General features: G+C 36.3%; 1 protein-coding gene across 1 annotated transcript; it reads left to right on the forward strand.

Annotated features, from left to right (window-relative positions):
* Positions 1 to 92: 92 nt before the first annotated feature.
* On the forward strand, positions 93 to 23890 carry LOC100375686 (dynein regulatory complex protein 9-like). Its single transcript, XM_002738810.3, has 9 exons — positions 93 to 233; positions 7319 to 7446; positions 11225 to 11472; positions 11600 to 11728; positions 13351 to 13594; positions 20884 to 20958; positions 21250 to 21381; positions 22124 to 22225; positions 23685 to 23890. The coding sequence occupies exons 2-9, from the start codon at positions 7321 to 7323 to the stop codon at positions 23805 to 23807; spliced, it is 1179 nt and encodes a 392-aa protein (XP_002738856.1). The 5' UTR covers positions 93 to 233; positions 7319 to 7320; the 3' UTR covers positions 23808 to 23890.
* The last annotated feature ends 799 nt before the right edge of the window (positions 23891 to 24689 follow it).

A 24689-nucleotide genomic window follows, 5' to 3' on the forward strand; every position in this document is an offset into this window, starting at 1 on the left:
TATTCTGATTTTGTTTCCAAGAATGATACTTTAATATATTATGCAGCTGGATTGATTGAATCTCGATCGAGGATGAATCCTTGCAGTGCTTTCTGGGAAATACAAGTCTTGGTTACAGAGATAAACAAATGGTTCTGCAGGTGAACAACTTTGGGTGATAGCCCTTATTTTCTCTGCTCTTGATTATTAATATACACATTTGTCAAAAGTGGAGTGATCACAAAACAGACAAGGTGAGCCAAAAAATATAAATTATTTATTTAAAAATAGTACTGATTAGTAATAGTACTTATTTAAATGTTCAACCCTCAAGTGACTGTACAATCTTGAGATTGCGTGTGTTCTTAACAAGACCTGTTAGAGATATCTCGCTTTATGTCTCGAGGCCTCAAAAGTTCATAAAAGAGAAAAAAATGAGATCATCACGTTATTTGGCTGATTTTCTGCAAATGTCATTTTGAAAGATCTTCGAGGTAGATTGAAACAAGCAATAAACCATGAGTAAATTGATACATGTGGAAGTCACTCACCTGGATTTTATATTTAGGTCAAAGTGTCACTTTGTCAAGTGAATATCAAGTGTTCATTCTTTCACACACAGTGTGTTCCTCATCAATTTGACACCAATGGCAACATTGCTAGCTAACTTACTGACTACTTATATGTACATCTTTAGATTGTTACATGATTATCATATGGGGTTGGTGTCATTCAAATACAGACTGTTTAACCTTACACGAGTAATATTGTTAGTCTGTGGTGAGACTGATTCAAAACTACATATTTTGTGCCATTTACCAAATGGCAATTTAATGCGATTAGATGACATAATTGAAATTGATATTCTGAGTTAGTTTAGTGTATTTATAACTTGCTGTAATGTTGTCATCATTGACTCCATAGTAAAACTTTTTCTTGTGGCTACAATAACAGTTTTAGATATTATATTAACCAGTTTGGGATCTCAGCCAAATTTGCTTATGGTACATGCTGTACATGTGTTTCAAGATATTTATTAAATTTCACTTAAAATCTTCTTGTTACAATAACTCAATCTTTATCTAATCATATTCAAATTTAGGGATCTTATCAATTGCTATGAAATGTCAACAAAGTTCAATTTTGGTGTAACTAGCAAGTGCAATTTTCAAGATATGGTGTAAAATTGAAGAATAAAGAGTTAAATATTTATACTGCTGATAATGAGAACCAATTGTTAGTAATATGCCCTCATTTAGACAAGTGTAGTAAACTGATAGGTAAAAGTAAAAAAAAAGTGCTGTTTTATTTTTCTTAAACATATTACTGCAATATTATTTGCAGACTTTTTTTACAATTCATGCAATATGGCACATTGAGATTAATACAGTATGTACAGTATTAATTCCAGATCATGATCTTGGCATTTATGGATGGATTTTGTCCTGATGCACATCATTTTATTTTTCAGATCGGATGACTGGTGGCCATTCTTCTTCCATGCACTTCTAGAGTGCTTTGACTGATTATGTTCAAATTTTATATATTCATTTTACATCATGTTATAGATATTTTGTTTTAATTAATGCTGTTCCAGAGCAATATTTCTCAATATGGACAAATACTCGTTTGACGATCAGATACAAGATGTCAATCATTTTAATGTTAAAAAATCATCATAATCAAGCATCATCTTCTGGATCCATACTTCTTACATGTTTATGTCCCAACTATATTACTATAAACAAAACTATATATCTTAAATTTGATAACTAACAGGGACTGTGCCATGCATGGCTTGTTTTTGTTTGTTTATTTATTTATTTATTCAGCTAGTTGTTTTTCCCCCAGACATCCAATTCATTGTCCTGGTTGTCACCAATGCCACTATCTGTCTCTTTTTCCTTGTTTTATGTCAATTTATAAGAGGTCTCCCAATAACGTCATCGGGTCACCTTCCAGGACTCGTGAAACAGCTGTTTATCGAAAACAAAGGAGGGCAGTGAAGATAAATAGAGGGGCGCAAATAAATTATAGAGGGGTTCTGCACCCCTCTTAAACCCCTTGTGGAGAACACTGTGCTTAGATATGTTACTGAACTATATTAGGAACTTTTATAAAATTCAAGTTATATTTTATTTTATCAGGAACATTCAGACATTCATTAGCCTGTATATTCCTGTATTATTGCATTGTTTCGAACTTTTATACTCCCTTTGCCCTGCAAAGAAAAGAAAAGATATTGCACCAGTAGTTTGTTTTTTATCCATACATTTGTTGTTAAATCAATGGACAAGGTTGTAATAGTTATGTTTTTGGTTTTGATTTCACTCAATGGGGCAGCCAGCTCCAATCAAATAAGCATGTACCTGTACATGGTTGTGACCTACATGTTTAAGCATGGCCAGACACACAGTTGCAGAATAACCATGCACCTGTGCATGGTTATGGCCTATATGCATGGTTATGGCCTATATGCATGGTTATGGCCTATATGCATGGTTATGGCCTATATGCATGGCCAGGCACACTGTTGCAGAATAGCCATGTATCCATATATGGTTGTGTGTGGTCTATAGATTTGAAGCAGGGTATTACCTACCAACATGATCAGCATGTATTTATGTACACAATGTTGCTTATACACCCATTTTTAGCTCCACTGTCACTGAAGATGACCAAGCGAAGCTCATGGGTTGACTGGACCTGTCGTTGTCTTTAGTGTATGTTGTCAACTTTTTTTTCCAGTCGACTTCTTCTCCCAAACCATACCTTGCTATTATAGCACAGCTGCCTGGGAGTAATTTTGTCACTCCTTGTCAGATTGCAATGAAATTTGACATGAATGTTCTTGACATGGACTAGACTCAGATTTACTAATTTCATGAGACCTTATGTATGTGTATATTTTTAGTAAATATTATTTTTTCTCATTTTTGCGTAGTTTTGACTTCTTATTTTTGCCTGCCAGATTGCTTTGAGAAACATAATGTAGACACATGGATGAGTTCTCTTTCAAATTTGTTCATTTAGTGAAGATATCTCTATTTTTGTGAAAGTTATAAATTTTGTTGTGAATATTCATTTTGTCCCACTTTCCCATGTGTTTTATATGGGCTATGTATAATACATGGACTGTAATAGACAGTATATTGTTAGGTTCTGAACTACAAGGGCAAATGTTTTTACAAAAATGTTGAATTTCAGGTCAAGGTCAATGTTTTCCATCCATGGTTACAGTACATATTCTGTTGGGTTCTGAACTACCTTGGACAATGTTTTCCATGGTATTTTTCAGTACACATTCTGTTGGGTTCTGAACTAGCTGGGCCAATGTTTTCCATGGTATTTTTCAGTACACATTCTGTTGGGTTCTGAACTAGCTGGGCCAATGTTTTCCATGGTATTTTTCAGTACACATTCTGTTGGGTTCTGAACTACCTGGGCTAATGTTTTCCATGGTATTTTTCAGTACACTATTGCTATGTTCACACGGCAGCATTCTATCGGAGCCGAACTACTTCTTCTCCCACGGATTAACAGGAGATTATCTCCAATGTGTTCATATGGTCGGGAGCCGAACGAGAGCCGAGATCTGCCAGAGTTCGATCAGAGTCGAACGGAACAGTGCCCTTGAATAATTAGTGACTGAAAACGATTTTAGTATCGTACTTGTGTTTTTTCTTTACATGGCATGATGCTGTTGAGCTAGGAGAAAAAAGAGCCTGAGCATGGAGGTAGAAAAGACAATGACTGGTATTATGATTTAGGTACTAGTATCTCGAATAAACAGGAAACACGGCAGCTAAAATGTGTTTAATACAGCCTATTCGGTCAGGTTATTGTCATGCAAAATTACCATTTTGTAACTATTCAACTGTAGTGATATCTAAACTACTAGGAAGAATCACAGATTCTCTCTATCTATCATAGAGAAACTATGGAAGAATCTAAACTTACCAGGAACACGTCACCGTACTGCGATCGCTTCTACGATTTTTATCTTTAGTGTCTTTAAAAAGTTTCCGTTCAGTCGTTCTTTCAAGTTTTTGTCGCATAATTTCGTACGCCATTTCTTGTTTCCCGTTGAGCTATCAATCTATCGCAATATTTCGTTACTATATATTAGAACGCGTACCTCTTATTCAAGCCGGAAATTGCATGAAATTATGAAAGATGTTGTCTCCGCCAAAATTGAAATGAGAGGTTACTCGAAGAACACGATTGAGGGCGTAATTTCGGCTTCGATAGTTGGGCCCCGATGCATTTACATGATCGGAGCCATGTCTGGACTCAACCCTATCGGAGTTCAACCCCGAGGGTTTAGTGGAGCCGAACTTGGCTTGAGCCGGCTCGAGTCGAAGGCGTTTACACAGCCATTTTTGCTGGCTCGAGCCGTTGGGCTCCGATAAAATGCTGTCATGTGAACGTAGCAATTGTGTTCAGTTGTGTACTGAACTACCTGGGCCAATGTTTTCCATGGTATTTTTCAGTACACATTGTGTCAGGTTCTGAACTACCTGGGCTAATGTTTTCCATGGTATTTTTCAGTACACATTCTGTTGGGTTCTGAACTACCTGGGCCAATGTTTTCCATGGTATTTTTCAGTACACATTGTGTTGGTTACTAAACTACCTGGGCCAATGTTTTCCATGGTATTTTTCAGTATACATTCTGTTAGGTACTGAACTGCCTGGGCCAATGTTTCCATGGTATTTTTCAGTACACATTGTGTTGGGTTCTGAACTACATGGGCCAATGTTTTCCATGGTATTTTTCAGTACACATTGTGTTGGGTTCTGAACTACCTGGGCCAATGTTTTCCATGGTATTTTTCAGTACACATTGTGTTGGGTTCTGAACTACATGGACCAATGTTTTCCATGGTATTTTTCAGTACACATTCTGTTGGGTTCTCAACTACCTGGGCCAATGTTTTCCATGGTATTTTTCAGTACACATTGTGTTGGGTTCTGAACTACATGGGCCAATGTTTTCCATGGTATTTTTCAGTACACATTCAGTTGGGTTCTGAACTACCTGGGCCAATGTTTTCCATGGTATTTTTCAGTACACATTCAGTTGTGTACTGAATTACCTTGGCCAATGTTTTCCATGGTATTTTTCAGTACACATTCAGTTGGGTTCTGAACTACCTGGGCTAATGTTTTCCATGGTATTTTTCAGTACACATTCAGTTGGGTTCTGAACTACCTGGGCTAATGTTTTCCATGGCATTTTTCAGTACACATTCAGTTGTGTACTGAACTACCTTGGCCAATGTTTTCCATGGTATTTTTCAGTACACATTCAGTTGGGTTCTGAACTACCTGGGCTAAGGTTTTCCATGGTATTTTTCAGTACACATTCAGTTGTGTACTGAACTACCTTGGCCAATGTTTTCCATGGTATTTTTCAGTACACATTGTGTTGTGTACTGAACTACCTTGGCCAATGTTTTCCATGGTATTTTTCAGTACACATTCAGTTGTGTACTGAACTACCTTGGCCAATGTTTTCCATGGTATTTTTCAGTACACATTCTGTTGTGTACTGAACTACCTTGGCCAATGTTTTCCATGGTATTTTTCAGTACACATTGTGTTGGGTTCTGAACTACCTGGGCTAATGTTTTCCATGGTATTTTTCAGTACACGTTGTGTTGTGTACTGAACTACCTTGGCCAATGTTTTCCATGGTATTTTTCAGTACACATTCTGTTGTGTACTGAACTACCTTGGCCAATGTTTTCCATGGTATTTTTCAGTACACATTGTGTTGGGTTCTGAACTACCTGGGCTAATGTTTTCCATGGTATTTTTCAGTACACGTTGTGTTGTGTACTGAACTACCTGGGTCAATGTTTTCCATGGTATTTTTCAGTACACATTCTGTTGTGTACTGAACTACCTGGGTCAATGTTTTCCATGGTATTTTTCAGTACACATTCTGTTGTGTACTGAACTACCTTGGCCAATGTTTTCCATGGTATTTTTCAGTACACATTCTGTTGTGTACTGAATTACCTGGGCTAATGTTTTCCATGGTATTTTTCAGTACACATTCTGTTGTGTACTGAACTACCTTGGCCAATGTTTTCCATGGTATTTTTCAGTACACATTCTGTTGTGTACTGAACTACCTTGGCCAATGTTTTCCATGGTATTTTTCAGTACACATTCTGTTGTGTACTGAACTACCTTGGCCAATGTTTTCCATGGTATTTTTCAGTACACATTGTGTTGGGTTCTGAACTACCTGGGCTAATGTTTTCCATGGTATTTTTCAGTACACGTTGTGTTGTGTACTGAACTACCTGGGTCAATGTTTTCCATGGTATTTTTCAGTACACATTCTGTTGTGTACTGAACTACCTGGGTCAATGTTTTCCATGGTATTTTTCAGTACACATTCTGTTGTGTACTGAACTACCTTGGCCAATGTTTTCCATGGTATTTTTCAGTACACATTCTGTTGTGTACTGAACTACCTTGGCCAATGTTTTCCATGGTATTTTTCAGTACACATTCTGTTGTGTACTGAATTACCTTGGCCAATGTTTTCCATGGTATTTTTCAGTACACATTCTGTTGTGTACTGAATTACCTTGGCCATCACTGATTACAGCCTATCAGATTGTAGATTGATTACATCTGCAACATTACATAGCTCTTTTTTAATCTCTATTCTATTTTGAGTTTTAAAAATCTTCTTCTGACTGACCATATCATACTCCACGATCTCCATTTCTTCTAACTGGTAATAATACAATGACCAGTTTCTTTTTTGGTGCCAAGCATCACTCCACCCTACGTTTTACTCACAGTTAACATTTACAGCGGAGCTCTTTTGATCGCAAGGTCATGCATTGTGGATACAACAATCCAGACCATAATTTCACACAGCTATACTGAAGCCTGAGCTAAAACAATAGCAGCCACCTTTATTAGAATTAGGTATTCCCACCAAAACACTAAATGTTTACAATCAGTCAGCCAGTTGAGCATGTTATATGGGCATAGTAAAAATTCACAGGTGTACGAGGAGTATACATGCTACATTGTGTTTATTTCTAGAGAAATAAGTGGTTTAAGTGTTTATTCCATGATATTTAGTACATTCTTATTAAGATTGTGAGTTTGCTATAGGATATTACACAAAAATAGCATGTTTTAATTTCTCAAACAGCATTATACAGAGTACCCAGTATTTCTGCATACTTAAACTCACTGTGGTGGTGCATCTAGGTGTGAAAAATATTTCAATCCTCCTTATTACCTGAACTGGTTTCCAACTCACTATTAAAGTTAATAACTGTCATTCTTTTGGTTTTCTTAGCCATGTCACGGTTAAAGCCGTTGGATTCTCTGCTTATCTCCACTGTGTTGGAGGACTGTGTGGACCAACTTGCCATCCTTGGCTGTATTATGCCAAACACCTATGAAGGAAGACCAAATGCAGAGGAGGTTTGTTTGTTTGTTCGAAAGCACACACCAGTGTATTAGTCATTTTTATGGTCATTCTGTGCCTCACAGAAGTTTTGGAAAATTTAAAAAAAAATTCATGAAAAATCATAATAGTAAGAAACCTATTTAATTTTTCCTGTGTTTTACATATTGTTACTAAATGTTTCAAACAGTTTCAACTCCATTTTTGGTTCATGTGTCACTTATCAAGTGAAAATATATTTAATTGCAGTTTCTGACAATTTTAAAAATCTCTTGGAAGGTAAAAAAGGAGCTACATGTATGCTTTTCAAATCTATTCAAAATAGTATAGATTAAGGTAGCGAGAAGGTTTTGTGACGTTTTTAAATAAAACATTCTCTGTCTGTTGTCTCGTTCAGAACAGTAATTTAGGTTATATATATCAAAAGACTAAGTATATAGGTGCAAGTTCGCACAAACTGGACAGACATTGTTTACATAATTATCACTTGACATCAAAAATGGCGAACCTTGTAAAAATGACTAAGTACGCGATTGCGAGAGCACACTGCGGAATTTCCTGGTGAAATTTAAGTTATGCATTGTCCGTAATCAAGTCCATTGAAATGCGTCTCCGATAATCAAAAGACCTATTATTCCGATTTCTATGCAGGTTTGTTTTTTTGTCCCCAAATTATTTCATACTTGGCACCTTTAACAGACTATTATTCTGTGACAAAGCATTTTCTTTAAAAACCCAGACATATTTCGCACCATCATTATCTTTTGATCGATAACTGCGAGTTTGAATGTCCTAGTCCGAACGCACTTGATTTGGTGGCGGTCCCAATGAGTCGTTCTCGATCAAAACTTCAACTCGAGAAAAACGCGAAAAACAGTTTTGGTTAATAAAACACTGTAGATTTGCTGCATTATTATAAATATACACTAAAAATGGCCAAACATATTAACCACTGATATCATAGAACTCATAAAGAGTGTCAGATAATGAATAATTTCAAGCTCGAGCGCGAAAAATGAAGAAAACTGCTGGCATTTGAGTCCGTACTCCAGGAACGTTCGGGTTTTCCATTGTTATGCAAACGAACAACGAGGGATAATCTTCTGACAAACATTACTGTCCCACTGTACACGCTGACAGTTTACAAACAAGCTAATCCTTCAAGTGTCTCAGATAAGACATCTAATAAAACGGTTTTCATGGTGAAACAAAATGGCCGATGTTTGAAAAAAAATTGCTGTGTCAGAGTGCGACACTGAGTGGCAGATTTTTCTTTGCCTCGTCTGTTAATCGTTTTCTTTCTTTTCTTCGCCATTGCGTTAGAAAAAAAATGTATTAGTAAAATAGAATATTGACTTGGAAAATAAAACGATTTAAAAGAAAGTTGTGCAAAGTTACAGTACTCCTTTCGCACAACCTCCCACCCGCTTCCGCTTTCCAATCACCTTTTTCTCTCGCTTTTGCGACCGCTTGTTGAATTCGACCGGACAATTTCCGCTTTATTTTCGACCGCGCAAACCCCAAAATATCACCGCCCACCTGCTTGCTCGCGCGCATTTAAAATTCGGACTAACAGAATAATTTCCGAGGTTCACATTGTCTTATAATTGTCTTTCTGGTTTTTATAGATGTTGAACAGCTGACAAAAGTTCAAATACTTTTTGTTTTAACTATATATAATTATATGCACGCAACCTGACCCTTTGACCTCGATTTGGCTTGGACTGAATATTTTATTTTAAACAATATTCTGACGTGAAATACAAAATGTATTTCAACACAAGTACGACAGGGTTGTCTGGGGTTTCTTTCCTGATTGTTGAGTCTTCGCAATGTGTTTTGTATAATTATTGTTGTTTTCCCCCGATGCTGAAGGACCGTAAAGCTAAATGGCAGTTACATGCATGGGCCGAGTGAAAGAAAATATTTCTAAGCCTAAAATAAAACCTAATATTACACCTCTTTGTGTATTTGTTAATTTTACATATGTTTGTCATGACAGTATGTTTGTAAATATCTAGAAAAATCTCGTCTTTCGTTGATAATTTCGATTGTTTGTTTGGAATGTCGATCCCCGTTGGTTTCTCCATACTGAGTTTAGGAAGGGCGTCGATTAACACCGTGACAATCAGCCGAGAGAAGACAAACATTGACCGTAATTCATGGAGATCATGTCCGTAATTTGTGGGCTGAAACCCCAAATAATTAATCAAGTATTATTATTTTAATATATATTTTATTTTACATCGCAAAACTAAACCATGCCCAAAACAGAGCTAGAGTTGTTCGCGGTGAAACAACCGCATTGAAGACGATGCAACTTCAGCTAGCCATTTCTTACCTTGAAATAAAAAAAATAAAAATTTGAAGAGCATAGGGGAAAATATTAATAATCATCCTTATCAATCGCTTGCTTTATTTTATTCGAATCCGTGAAATTCACGATTTTTTTTACATTTGTTGGCAACTTCCGCGCTAAAAATGATTGAAAATGTGGGTGTGGTTATTTTGCAAAGTCCTGTTGATAATACGGGCAAATATGGTTCTGTGACCCAGTTCGTGCTCCGATCAGGTGACTGTCAGCCAATCAATGATGTTGTAACAAAGCATATTTGACGCTAATTGAAGGGTCGTCGTACAATCCAATCACCGGCGTCGATTCACATAGTTGTTTGTGCTGTGACAGGCTTCAAAATTATTCGCTGAAAAACATATATTTTGACAAACTGATGGAATTTGACCTTAGTTCAAAAAGAAAATACTAGGCTAAGATACATTAGAGCTCACGCGAATCAGTTTTCTCTGCAAGTTGTGAAATAAAGTAAACCAGAGTAGCGTCGATGATTTTCAGCCCTGAAGGCACAGTCACTTGGGGGCTGAAAATCAATAAATACAAATTTTCAAAAAAAATCATCCGCTATACGTATATAAATAAACAAGTTGTGAAACACGGCACCTAGTAAATCGACACCCTGTCGGTTTCAAATGTCGATTTCTTACCTTAAAATGCGAAACAAAAATGTTAGAGGGGGTCAGGTGTTACGTTAATAACCATTGTTCATAATCGCTAACTTGGTTTTATTCAAAACTGCACAAATCCCGCGTTTTCTGATGATATCCGACGATTTCATGAACGAAAATGGCCAGCAGCCAGAATCAAGGGGGATTCGCACAGAGTTCTGGGTAAATCAAGTGCGCGTACTCATTTTCAGCCAATCAGGCGTGCCGTAACAGCGAGTATTTCCTTCATTTTGAAAAATCAAGAAAAAAGTGAAAATTTCCCTTCTCGCTACCTTAAGAAAGTGATAATAAGCTCCCTTGGGTTTTTATTTAGGCAAGTGATGTAGGTGAATAGAGTGATCACTTGCCTTAGAAAGTAAGGTGTGTTTTCTTGTGTCAAAAATAACAGGTTTTTGACTTTTGAATAAAACATATCGAAAGTGCTGCAAATGAATTGACATGTTCGTAACATGTTTCTATAGCTATAGATTATTGTATTCTGTATACATGTCCTCTCCCATAGTTAAAATGGCCATTCTCTTGTATGATGCATGTACTGTATGCTTACAAACTATAAATAAGAATTTACTTGATGTACAATTTTCAATATACAAATTGGCCTGACAAACTGTGTCAAATAAATATATCCCAATACTATACTAGTATATATAATACATGTTACTATGATTATGAGTTTATAACCAGTAGATCAACTCAACAAGCTAAGATTCCTGTGTCATTCTGTATAATTTCTCTGTTGTTAACAGTAATTATGTTCTATTGACATCCATCTAGATAGTTGGTGATGATATCAGTAGAATAATTGACAGCCAGAAGCAGCTTGGAAATAGATATGAAACACTGATAGGAAAGAGAAAAGAGCTGAGGGGTGGTAGTAAAGCCAACATTGACAAGTTACAGGAAAATGTCACTGAGATTGAAGGTGTAGTTGCTGGTATAAGAAGTACAACACAGAATTTTACCAAAGGTTTAAAACAGAGTCCTTTAACTGCAGATAATTTACAGAAGACACAAGCTGATAGGTATGTAATATGCTTTTATTTGGAGTTTATTCCCATAGTGTTATGTCATGGCTGGTAGAACTGAGTTTGTAATGAATGAACATCACTCTAATAAAACTGTAATAGTACCTATTATATATATTTTCAGACTGTTCCTAGAAGATGTCATCTATAATGCCTTATGTGAAATTCATGAGGAGCAGACATATGATTCCCTTATTGAATCTGTTTCAGAAGAGCAATCCAAGAAAGCACGTCTACAGAATATGATACTCAAGTAAGTTACGATATTATACACAATAAGCATGAAGATAGTTCTTGTTCTTTTCAGCGTGTACTTGCTTTGACACTCACTTTAACATCAAACAAAGCTCAAAACCTAAATGACAATGTGCAGTTTGTCTACTTAGTTTTAAAAACATCATTATTGTTGGCATTTAGTGGATACTAAGCTTTGCTGTTGATATACTATAAAAAATTCGTGACCATGTTTTAAAAAAACATGTTGCATAAATAGGAATTCAATTCAAGTGAAATCGACACTGTTGTCATTCGTCATCGTCAACTTTACAATTTCAACTTCTTCTTTGAAACCACAAGTCAGAATGTTTTCAAATTTGATATGCAAGTACCTTGGATGGTTCTTTCTCAGATTTGTTCATTTCATGTAAAATCTCAAATTCTCTATTTTTAGCTTCGCTGTCGAATTTGTGATTGTCTGCCGTCGTCTGTGTCAATGTTTTACTTTTTTGACTTCTTCTTGAAAACTATAAGCCTGAATGCTTTGATACTTGGTGTATATGTACCTTGGGTAGACCTCTCTCAGATTTGTTCATTTCATGATGATATCTTCAATTCTCTAATTTTGGTGAATATTTTTGTCATTTTTGGTAAAAAGTGATATTTTCAACTTCTTGTTAAAAACCGCAAGTCCAATTGCGTTGATATTACATATATAGGTACTACATGTGGACCTCTCTCAGTTTTGTTCATTTTGTAATGATATCTTTAATTCTCTAATTTTGGTGAATATTTTTGTCATTTTTGGTAAAAAGTGATATTTTCGACTTCTTGTTGAAAACCGCAAGTCCAATTGCTTTGATATTACATATATAGGTACTACAGGTTGACCTCTCTCACATTTGTTCATTTTGTAATGATATCTTTAATTCTCTAATTTTGGTGAATATTTTTGTCATTTTTGGTAAGAAGTGATATTTTCGACTTCTTGTTGAAAACCGCAAGTCCAATTGCTTTGATATCCCATATATAGGTACTACATGTGGACCTCTCTCAGATTTGTTCATTTTGTAATGATATCTTTAATTCTCTAATTTTGGTGAATATTTTTGTAATTTTTGGTAAAAAGTGATATTTTCGACTTCTTGTTGAAAACCGCAAGTCCAATTGCTTTGATATAATATACATATAGGTACTACATGTGGATCTCTCTCAGATTTGTTCATTTTCTAATGATATCTTCCGTTCTTTAATTGCCATGTGCATTCCTAACAGCGGAGCTATCTCAACCGACAGGCTGCTTGTTTTAATACTCTGTTTAGTCTCTGTTTGGATGGAATCTGATTCATGTATCAAGGTCATGCCTAGACCTATCTGTATGACACAAAATACAGTATCAAACACAGAACAAACATAATTGCAATTGAAAACATTTCCTAACTAGTGGGATAACTAAGTTACCCTGATGTTGGATTATGAAGGCTGTGTTAATGAGTGATGCAATACAACTTGGATTTACTGCATCACAAGCAAAAATAACTTGTATATCACAAATATCACAATGTTATGACACTGATTTCTGGGATTGTTTGTTTTGATAATGACTTCAGTTGGTACATTGTATTATAATGAAATTGATCATTGACATTTTACTTCTAGAGAAGAAGCTGGCAGAAAGAGAATTAAACAACTACATCGACAACTTGTAGATGTTAAAAGAGAGCAAGAAACTGAAATACAGCAACGTAGTGAAATGATTGCTCATTTAAAAGATCAGTTGCAAGAAATGAAAGCTAAGAGTAATATGGAAGGCAAATATGTGAAGAAAGGTGCTGAAGTAACTGTCAATCAAACTCAAAAGAAGTGTTCCTTGACAGAAAAAGACATGAAACAGGAAATTGATGTAAGTATGAATTCACCTCACTATGACATGACACTTGGTGCTCATTACATAGAATTCACCACACTATGACATGGCACTTGGTGTTCATTACATGGAATTCACCACACTATGACATGGCACTTGGTGTTCATTACATGGAATTCACCACACTATGACATGGCACTTGGTGTTCATTACATGGAATTCACCACACTATGACATGACACTTGATGCTCACTACATGGAATTCACCACATTATGACATGGCACTTGGTGCTCATTACACGGAATTCACCATACTATGACATGACACTTGGTGTTCACTACATGGAATTCACCACACTATGACATGACACTTGGTGTTCACTACATGAAATTCACCATACTATGACATGACACTTGGTGTTCACTACATGGAATTCACCACACTATGACATGATACATGGTGTTCATTACATGGAATTCACCATACTATGACATGGCACTTGGTGTTCATTACATTAAATTCTCTACACTATGACATGGCACTTGGTGTTCATTACATGGAATTCTCCACACTATGACATGGCACTTTGTGTTCATTACATGGAATTCACCTCACTATGACATGGCACTTGGTGTTCACTACATGGAATTCACCATACTATGACATGACACTTGGTGCTCATTACATGGAATTCACCTCACTATGACATGGCACTTGGTGTTCACTACATTAAATTCACCACACTATGACATGACACTTGATGTTCATTATATGGAATTCACCACACTATGACATGGCACTTGGTGTTCATTACATGGAATTCACCTCACTATGACATGGCACTTGGTGTTCACTACATGGAACTCACCATACTATGACATGACACTTGGTGCTCATTACATGGAATTCACCTCACTATGACATGGCACTTGGTGTTCACTACATGGAATTCACCATACTATGACATGACACTTGGTGTTCACTACATGGAATTCACCATACTATGACATGACACTTGGTGTTCACTACATGGAATTCACCATACTATGACATGGCACTTGGTGCTCATTACATGGAATTCACCTCACTATGACATGGCACTTGGTGCTCATTACACGGAATTCACCATACTATGACATGACACTTGGTGTTCACTACATGGAATTCACCACACTATGACATGACACTTGGTGTTCATTACATGGAATTCACCACACTATGACATGACACTTGGTGTTCACTACATGGAATTCACCATACTATGACATGACACTTGGTGTTCACTACATGGAATTCACCACACTATGACATGATACATGGTGTTCATTACATGGAATTCACCATACTATGACATGGCACTTGGTGTTCATTACATTAAATTCTCTACACTATGACATGGCACTTGGTGTTCATTACATGGAATTCTCCACACTATGACATGGCACTTTGTGTTCATTACATGGAATTCACCTCACTATGACATGGCACTTGGTGTTCACTACATGGAATTCACCATACTATGACATGACACTTGGTGCTCATTACATGGAATTCACCTCACTATGACATGGCACTTGGTGTTCACTACATTAAATTCACCACACTATGACATGACACTTGATGTTCATTATATGGAATTCACCACACTATGACATGGCACTTGGTGTTCATTACATGGAATTCACCTCACTATGACATGGCACTTGGTGTTCACTACATGGAATTCACCATACTATTAAGACATGACACTTGGTGCTCATTACATGGAATTCACCTCACTATGACATGGCACTTGGTGTTCACTACATGGAATTCACCATACTATGACATGACACTTGGTGTTCACTACATGGAATTCACCATACTATGACATGACACTTGGTGTTCACTACATGGAATTCACCATACTATGACATGGCACTTGGTGCTCATTACATGGAATTCACCTCACTATGACATGGCACTTGGTGTTCACTACATGGAATTCACCATAGTATGACATGACACTTGGTGTTCACTACATGGAATTCACCATACTATGACATGGCACTTGGCGTTCATTACATGGAATTCACCACACTATGACATGACACTTGGTGTTCATTACATTAAATTCACCACACTATGACATGGCACTTGGTGTTCATAACATGGAATTCACCTCACTATGACATGACACTTGGTGTTCACTACATGGAATTCACCTCACTATGGCATGATACTTGGTGTTCATTACATGGAATTCACCACACTATGACATGGCACTTGGTGTTCATTACATTGAATTCTCTACACTATGACATGATACTTGGTGTTCATTACATTGAATTCACCACACTATGACATGGCACTTGGTGTTCATTATATGGAATTCACCACACTATGACATGGCACTTGGTGTTCATAACATGGAATTCACCTCACTATGACATGACACTTGGTGTTCACTACATGGAATTCACCATACTATGACATGACACTTGATGTTCATTACATGGAATTCACCACACTATGACATGGCACTTGGTGTTCATTACATGGAATTCTCCACACTATGACATGGCACTTGGTGTTCATTACATTAAATTCACCACACTATGACATGGCACTTGGTGTTCATTACATGGAGTTCACCACACTATGACATGACACTTGGTGTTCATTACATGGAATTCACCACACTATGACATGATACGTGGTGTTCATTACATGGAATTCACCACACTATGACATGACACTTGGTGTTCATTACATGGAATTCACCACACTATGACATGATACGTGGTGTTCATTACATGGAATTCACCATACTATGACACAACACTTGATGTTCATTACATGGAATTCACCACACTATGACATGACACTTGGTGTTCACTACATGGAATTCACCACACTATGACATGACACTTGGTGTTCATTACATTAAATTCACCACACTATGACATGGCACTTGGTGTTCATTACATGGAATTCACCACACTATGACATGGCACTTGGTGTTCATTACATGGAATTCACCACACTATGACATGACACTTGGTGCTCACTACATGGAATTCACCACATTATGACATGGCACTTGGTGTTCATTACATGGAATTCACTACACTATGACATGGCACTTGGTGCTCATTACACGGAATTCACCATACTATGACATGACACTTGGTGTTCACTACATGGAATTCACCACACTATGACATGACACTTGGTGTTCACTACATGGAATTCACCATACTATGACATGACACTTGGTGTTCACTACATGGAATTCACCACACTATGACATGATACATGGTGTTCATTACATGGAATTCACCACACTATGACATGGCACTTGGTGTTCATTACATTAAATTCTCTACATTATGACATGGCACTTGGTGTTCATTACATGGAATTCTCCACACTATGACATGGCACTTTGTGTTCATTACATGGAATTCACCTCACTATGACATGGCACTTGGTGCTCATTACATGGAATTCACCTCACTATGACATGGCACTTGGTGTTCACTACATTAAATTCACCACACTATGACATGACACTTGATGTTCATTATATGGAATTCACCACACTATGACATGGCACTTGGTGTTCATTACATGGAATTCACCTCACTATGACATGGCACTTGGTGTTCACTACATGGAATTCACCATACTATGACATGACACTTGGTGCTCATTACATGGAATTCACCTCACTATGACATGGCACTTGGTGTTCACTACATGGAATTCACCACACTATGACATGACACTTGGTGTTCATTACATTAAATTCACCACACTATGACATGGCACTTGGTGTTCACTACATGGAATTCACCTCACTATGGCATGATACTTGGTGTTCATTACATGGAATTCACCACACTATGACATGGCACTTGGTGTTCATTACATTGAATTCTCTACACTATGACATGATACTTGGTGTTCATTACATTGAATTCACCACACTATGACATGGCACTTGGTGTTCATTATATGGAATTCACCACACTATGACATGGCACTTGGTGTTCATAACATGGAATTCACCTCACTATGACATGACACTTGGTGTTCACTACATGGAATTCACCATACTATGACATGACACTTGATGTTCATTACATGGAATTCTCCACACTATGACATGGCACTTGGTGTTCATTACATTAAATTCACCACACTATGACATGGCACTTGGTGTTCATTACATGGAATTCACCACACTATGACATGACACTTGGTGTTCATTACATGGAATTCACCACACTATGACATGATACGTGGTGTTCATTACATGGAATTCACCACACTATGACATGACACTTGGTGTTCACTACATGGAATTCACCATACTATGACACAACACTTGATGTTCATTACATGGAATTCACCACACTATGACATGACACTTGGTGTTCACTACATGGAATTCACCATACTATGACATGACACTTGATGTTCATTACATGGAATTCACCACACTATGACATGGCACTTAGTGTTCATAACATGGAATTCACCATACTATGACATGACACTTGGTGTTCACTACATGGAATTCACCATACTATGACATGACACTTGGTGTTCACTACATGGAATTCACCATACTATGACATGGCACTTGGTGCTCATTACATGGAATTCACCTCACTATGACATGGCACTTGGTGTTCACTACATGGAATTCACCATACTATGACATGACACTTGGTGTTCACTACATGGAATTCACCATACTATAACATGGCACTTGGTGTTCATTATATGGAATTCACCACACTATGACATGGCACTTGGTGTTCATAACATGGAATTCACCTCACTATGACATGACACTTGGTGTTCTCTACATGGAATTCACCATACTATGACATGACACTTGATGTTCATTACATGGAATTCTCCACACTATGACATGGCACTTGGTGTTCATTACATTAAATTCACCACACTATGACATGGCACTTGGTGTTCATTACATGGAATTCACCACACTATGACATGACACTTGGTGTTCATTACATGGAATTCACCACACTATGACATGATACGTGGTGTTCATTACATGGAATTCACCACACTATGACATGACACTTGGTGTTCACTACATGGAATTCACCATACTATGACACAACACTTGATGTTCATTACATGGAATTCACCACACTATGACATGACACTTGGTGTTCACTACATGGAATTCACCATACTATGACATGACACTTGATGTTCATTACATGGAATTCACCACACTATGACATGGCACTTAGTGTTCATAACATGGAATTCACCATACTATGACATGACACTTGGTGTTCACTACATGGAATTCACCATACTATGACATGACACTTGGTGTTCACTACATGGAATTCACCATACTATGACATGGCACTTGGTGCTCATTACATGGAATTCACCTCACTATGACATGGCACTTGGTGTTCACTACATGGAATTCACCATACTATGACATGACACTTGGTGTTCACTACATGGAATTCACCATACTATAACATGGCACTTGGTGTTCATTACATGGAATTCACCACACTATGACATGACACTTGGTGTTCATTACATTAAATTCACCACACTATGACATGGCACTTGGTGTTCACTACATGGAATTCACCTCACTATGGCATGATACTTGGTGTTCATTACATGGAATTCACCACACTATGACATGGCACTTGGTGTTCATTACATTGAATTCTCTACACTATGACATGATACTTGGTGTTCATTACATTGAATTCACCACACTATGACATGGCACTTGGTGTTCATTATATGGAATTCACCACACTATGACATGGCACTTGGTGTTCATAACATGGAATTCACCTCACTATGACATGACACTTGGTGTTCACTACATGGAATTCACCACACTATGACATGGCACTTAGTGTTCATTACATGGAATTCTCCACACTATGACATGGCACTTGGTGTTCATTACATTAAATTCACCACACTATGACATGGCACTTGGTGTTCATTACATGGAATTCACCACACTATGACATGACACTTGGTGTTCATTACATGGAATTCACCACACTATGACATGATACGTGGTGTTCATTACATGGAATTCACCACACTATGACATGACACTTGGTGTTCACTACATGGAATTCACCATACTATGACACAACACTTGGTGTTCATTACATGGAATTCACCACACTATGACATGATACGTGGTGTTCATTACATGGAATTCACCACACTATGACATGGCACTTGGTGTTCATTACATTGAATTCTCTACACTATGACATGATACTTGGTGTTCATTACATTGAATTCACCACACTATGACATGGCACTTGGTGTTCATTACATGGAATTCACCACACTATGACATGGCACTTGGTGTTCATAACATGGAATTCACCTCACTATGACATGACACTTGGTGTTCACTACATGGAATTCACCATACTATGACATGACACTTGATGTTCATTACATGGAATTCACCACACTATGACATGGCACTTGGTGTTCATTACATGGAATTCTCCACACTATGACATGGCACTTGGTGTTCATTACATTAAATTCACTACACTATGACATGGCACTTGGTGTTCATTACATGGAATTCACCACACTATGACATGACACTTGGTGTTCATTACATGGAATTCACCACACTATGACATGATACGTGGTGTTCATTACATGGAATTCACCACACTATGACATGACACTTGGTGTTCACTACATGGAATTCACCATACTATGACACAACACTTGATGTTCATTACATGGAATTCACCACACTATGACATGACACTTGGTGTTCACTACATGGAATTCACCATACTATGACATGACACTTGATGTTCATTACATGGAATTCACCACACTATGACATGGCACTTAGTGTTCATAACATGGAATTCACCACACTATGACATGGCACTTGGTGTTCATTACATGGAATTCTCCACACTATGACATGGCACTTGGTGTTCATTATATGGAATTCACCACACTATGACATTACACTTGGTGTTCATTACATTGAATTCTCTACACTATGACATGATACGTGGTGTTCATTACATGGAATTCACTACACCATGACAAACTATGTGCCAAAATGGTTGGTAAAATGCTTATCTGAAATATAGAGGCAGAGATCGTACATGTACCAAAGGAATTAGCTGCAGTACTTGCCCCATCATATAGTAATTTCCTGATAACATATTGTGTAGACAATAGATAAGGGAATTATTTAGACTGGATGTATTGTAACTATCATATCATAAATCTGCTTCATTGTTCTTAACAGAGAGTTCACCGCCAAATTGAGGAAGAGGAAAGAGTAAACCAAGAAATTGAACAATATCTGAAAACACATCATGTGGTAAGAATGAACCTATACTGTATCTGAACTTGAAATTTCAGGAGGCCATCTAGGCCCGATAAACCCCTTTAGTGCACTTTGTAATAATCAGCCATTTCAATCACATCAAAAAGCATTGTCAGAGTACCTGCAATTGTTTCTGCCATTAGAAGTACATGTAGTCATGGTCATAACATGTTTTCAATGTGAAATTCAATGATATCTGTATGTGATATTGTCGTGAGTACCTTGAAAGAGTAGAGATTTGTTTTTATTCATTTATTTAATATATATACGTTTTTTGATTTCTAGGATTTAGAAGAGAAGTTAGAATATTGGATGGAGAAATATGATACAGATGTAGAAACTAAACAACATGAATTGGATGTGTTGAAGGCATCCAAAGCTAATGACTTAGCTAGACTACAGGAACTAACCAAAACAGTAAGTCAGTTAGTTTCTCACCTTGAGTTCATTCTCAAATAATTCAATGAAAATGATCACCAATTTTTGGATGTGCTGAAAATTGTTGATATTTGCTACAATGTTTGTATATCACATACTAGTCACCAAAAAACAGAAATGGATTATCTTAAAAGTTCAACTTTAATGTAAAAATATTAATTAGACTAGTTAATATGCTGGCACAAAAAGATATCATGTAGATTACCGGTATGCTAACACTAAACTAACACAAGAACTTCCTGTTAGTTTGCGAGATTATTACCTGCGACTTCCATTTTTCCGCTGCACTCCAAACATACTCTGACAAAGCTTGTATTTGGGAACTGTAATCTAAATATTCAAGAGTAAACATTGTGAAAGCAAATGATTAATCAGATCATCTACTTCTACAAGCATGTAATGGAATGGTGGTGTGCTGATTGGTGCTTTTGTTAGCTACTGAATACTACAATGTAGACACATTTTAAAATGGCTTTCTTGTGGTAACGGTTAGTTGTCTTAAAGAGGCCAGTGTTTTATGTTATAAATTATTTGATTATTTGAAGAAACATTTGAAGCTGACCATTTAGTAAGTTGTATGTATTTTGACTGAATCCAATTCAGAATGGCCTTGAGGGTAGGGTTTAATGCTATTGTAGATTTCAAAATATCCAGAATTTGTTGTGCTTTTACGAGTTAGCTTTGACCATCCCTAACGGTATGCACTTTTCTCAATTTACAGTATGCAGAATATGAGCAAGTTGTTGTAGAAGATAGAATAGAGAAGGAGAAAGCAAGACGTCTAGCTGAACAGGAAGCTGAGGAACTCAAAGCAACTGTTAAGGTATAAAACAATTCAATACACACATTCATATATTATTACCTTGCCCGTACCATCAAAGATGGAAGGGAAAGGTATATTAAGGGAAAAATTTTGTCCGGCGTTGTTGTCGTCGTCGTCGTCGTCGTCGTTAATAATTGTTATTGTGTGCATAATAACTTTACTAATTCTATTCCAAACTTTATCAAACTTGGTCACCTTATTCATCAGTATAAAGTCTTCCCTGAGTTTGAACAACAGATGTCCTGTATGAAAATATCATGCAAAAATTGAGAAAATCTGATAAAATATTTTGACTGTTTCTACTTGACTGATCACTGGTGATACACATCAAAGGTCACTGATCTCAGTGGAAATATGCATTGTTGTATGTGTTCAATGAAGCAAATGATTTATCTTGTAATAATATCCTTGGTAATGTATCTCAGAATCCCATACTGGGTTTCAAAACCAACTCATGGAGAGATTGCACAGTCTGATACACATTTGCAAACCTACCAATAAAATCTTTATAGAAAACAAGATGTCAGAAAATCAATATAAGCACTGCTATGAACTGGGTGCCAAACTTTGATCAAGATCTGAAGCTAATAGAAAATCTGTTTAGTCAAAAGTTATCAAATCAAAAACAATACATAAAAAATACATTAAAAGCAAAACATTTCATCCACATTTTAAAAAGAAAATTATTCTAAAATATATGTATTCTGTATTTGACAAACAGTTCATTCGACAGATGAAAACTCACAGGAATATGTTTCAGCTATTAGAACAGAATGATAGTTTTTATAATACTAGTTTAAAAACGCACTTCAGAGATTGCAGTGTTTGAAGATGTAGTTTCTCCGGAGGCAACAGTACTGTTGACTTCTCCCTCCCTCCACTGGACACCAACTATTTAAGTTGATTTGCATACAAAGAAGAGCTTGCAACATGATAGCTATTCATAAAGGGTGTTTTTTTTTACTTTTCATATAATACAGTAGTCAATATTTGTCTCAGTGAATCATTCATTTTTGACAGACACCTGTACAAAATACTTGAACTAAAGCCAGCTAAATTTTTCTGTTATCTTGCATGTTTTATGAATCTATTCACATCTAAATGCAGCACTTTTTTTTGCAATGAGACATTTGTTTTTATTCTAAAATATGTCAATTACTTTCAATAAAGCTGGAAATTATGTTCCTTAAAATAATTAAACAAATAAGGCACCAATGTTTTTGTAAGATATTTACATCTTTTAAGGACATTCGGTAGACTGATTCCCCACTGTTGGTTCAACCCCAAAACTTGTTTGTATTCAAAATTAATTATGACAATGCATATTTATATTGAAACAAACTATGATAAAAGGAATTATATTATATAACAAAGGGCAAGGTCACCAGTGTTCAACTATGTTTATTATTTGTACACGTTAATATGACTACCTCACTCAATCTTATTATTTGAAATTCAGGTGCAGTCTTGGTGGAGAGGTATCATGGTTCGCAAACAGCTTGGGCCATACAGTAAGAAGAAAAAGAAGAAGGGTAAAAAAGGAAAGAAATCTGGGAAGAAGGGAAAGAAGAAGAAGAAGTGAACTATCAAGCAATTGTTGTTCTTTTTAAATAAAATGGTTGTTCAATCTTATTGTGTTAAATAAATATTGTGTTTTTATTGTAATCGTGGACTTCAGATGACATATTTCACATTTCAAAGAGGGCATCCACACATTTTATAAGATGACAAATTTTCAATGAATCTGATGGCAGTTTTCAGATATCTGATGACATTTGTAAGATTGAGCTGATATCCCAAACCAAGAGTTGTTATTTAGGTTCTCTTTAACTGTTCGTTCATTCGTTCTTCATCTGAAATCAATTCTTGGATATGCTTAGACAGATTTTACTCAAATTTGGTACAAATTGGCATACATACAGTTGTCAATTTGTCAAAAATTTACATTAACTGCTTAAAAATTAATTCCAGCGAAAATAAAGTATTCCAAAGTAGTACTTATGTTGGTCATTATTGTTCACATAGTACTTATATTGGCCATTATTATTCACATAGTACTTATATTGGCCATTATTGTTCACATAGTACTTATGTTGGCCATTATTGTTCACATAGTACTTATGTTGGCCATTATTATTTACATAATACTTATGCTGGCCATTATTATTTACATAGTACTTATGCTGGCCATTATTGATCACATAGTACTTATGTTGGCCATTATTGTTCACATAATACTTATGTTGGCCATTATTGTTCACACAATACTTATGTTGGCCATTATTGATCACATAGTACTTATATTGGCCATTATTGTTCACAATACTTATATTGGCCATTATTGTTCACATAGTACTTATATTGGCCATTATTATTCACATAGTACTTATATTGGCCATTATTGTTCACATAGTAATTATATTGGCCATTATTGTTCACATAGTACTTATGTTGGCCAATATTG

This window comes from Saccoglossus kowalevskii, chromosome 1, assembly GCF_978046115.1.
Source record: "Saccoglossus kowalevskii chromosome 1, keSacKowa6.1, whole genome shotgun sequence".
NCBI lineage: Eukaryota > Metazoa > Hemichordata > Enteropneusta > Harrimaniidae > Saccoglossus > Saccoglossus kowalevskii.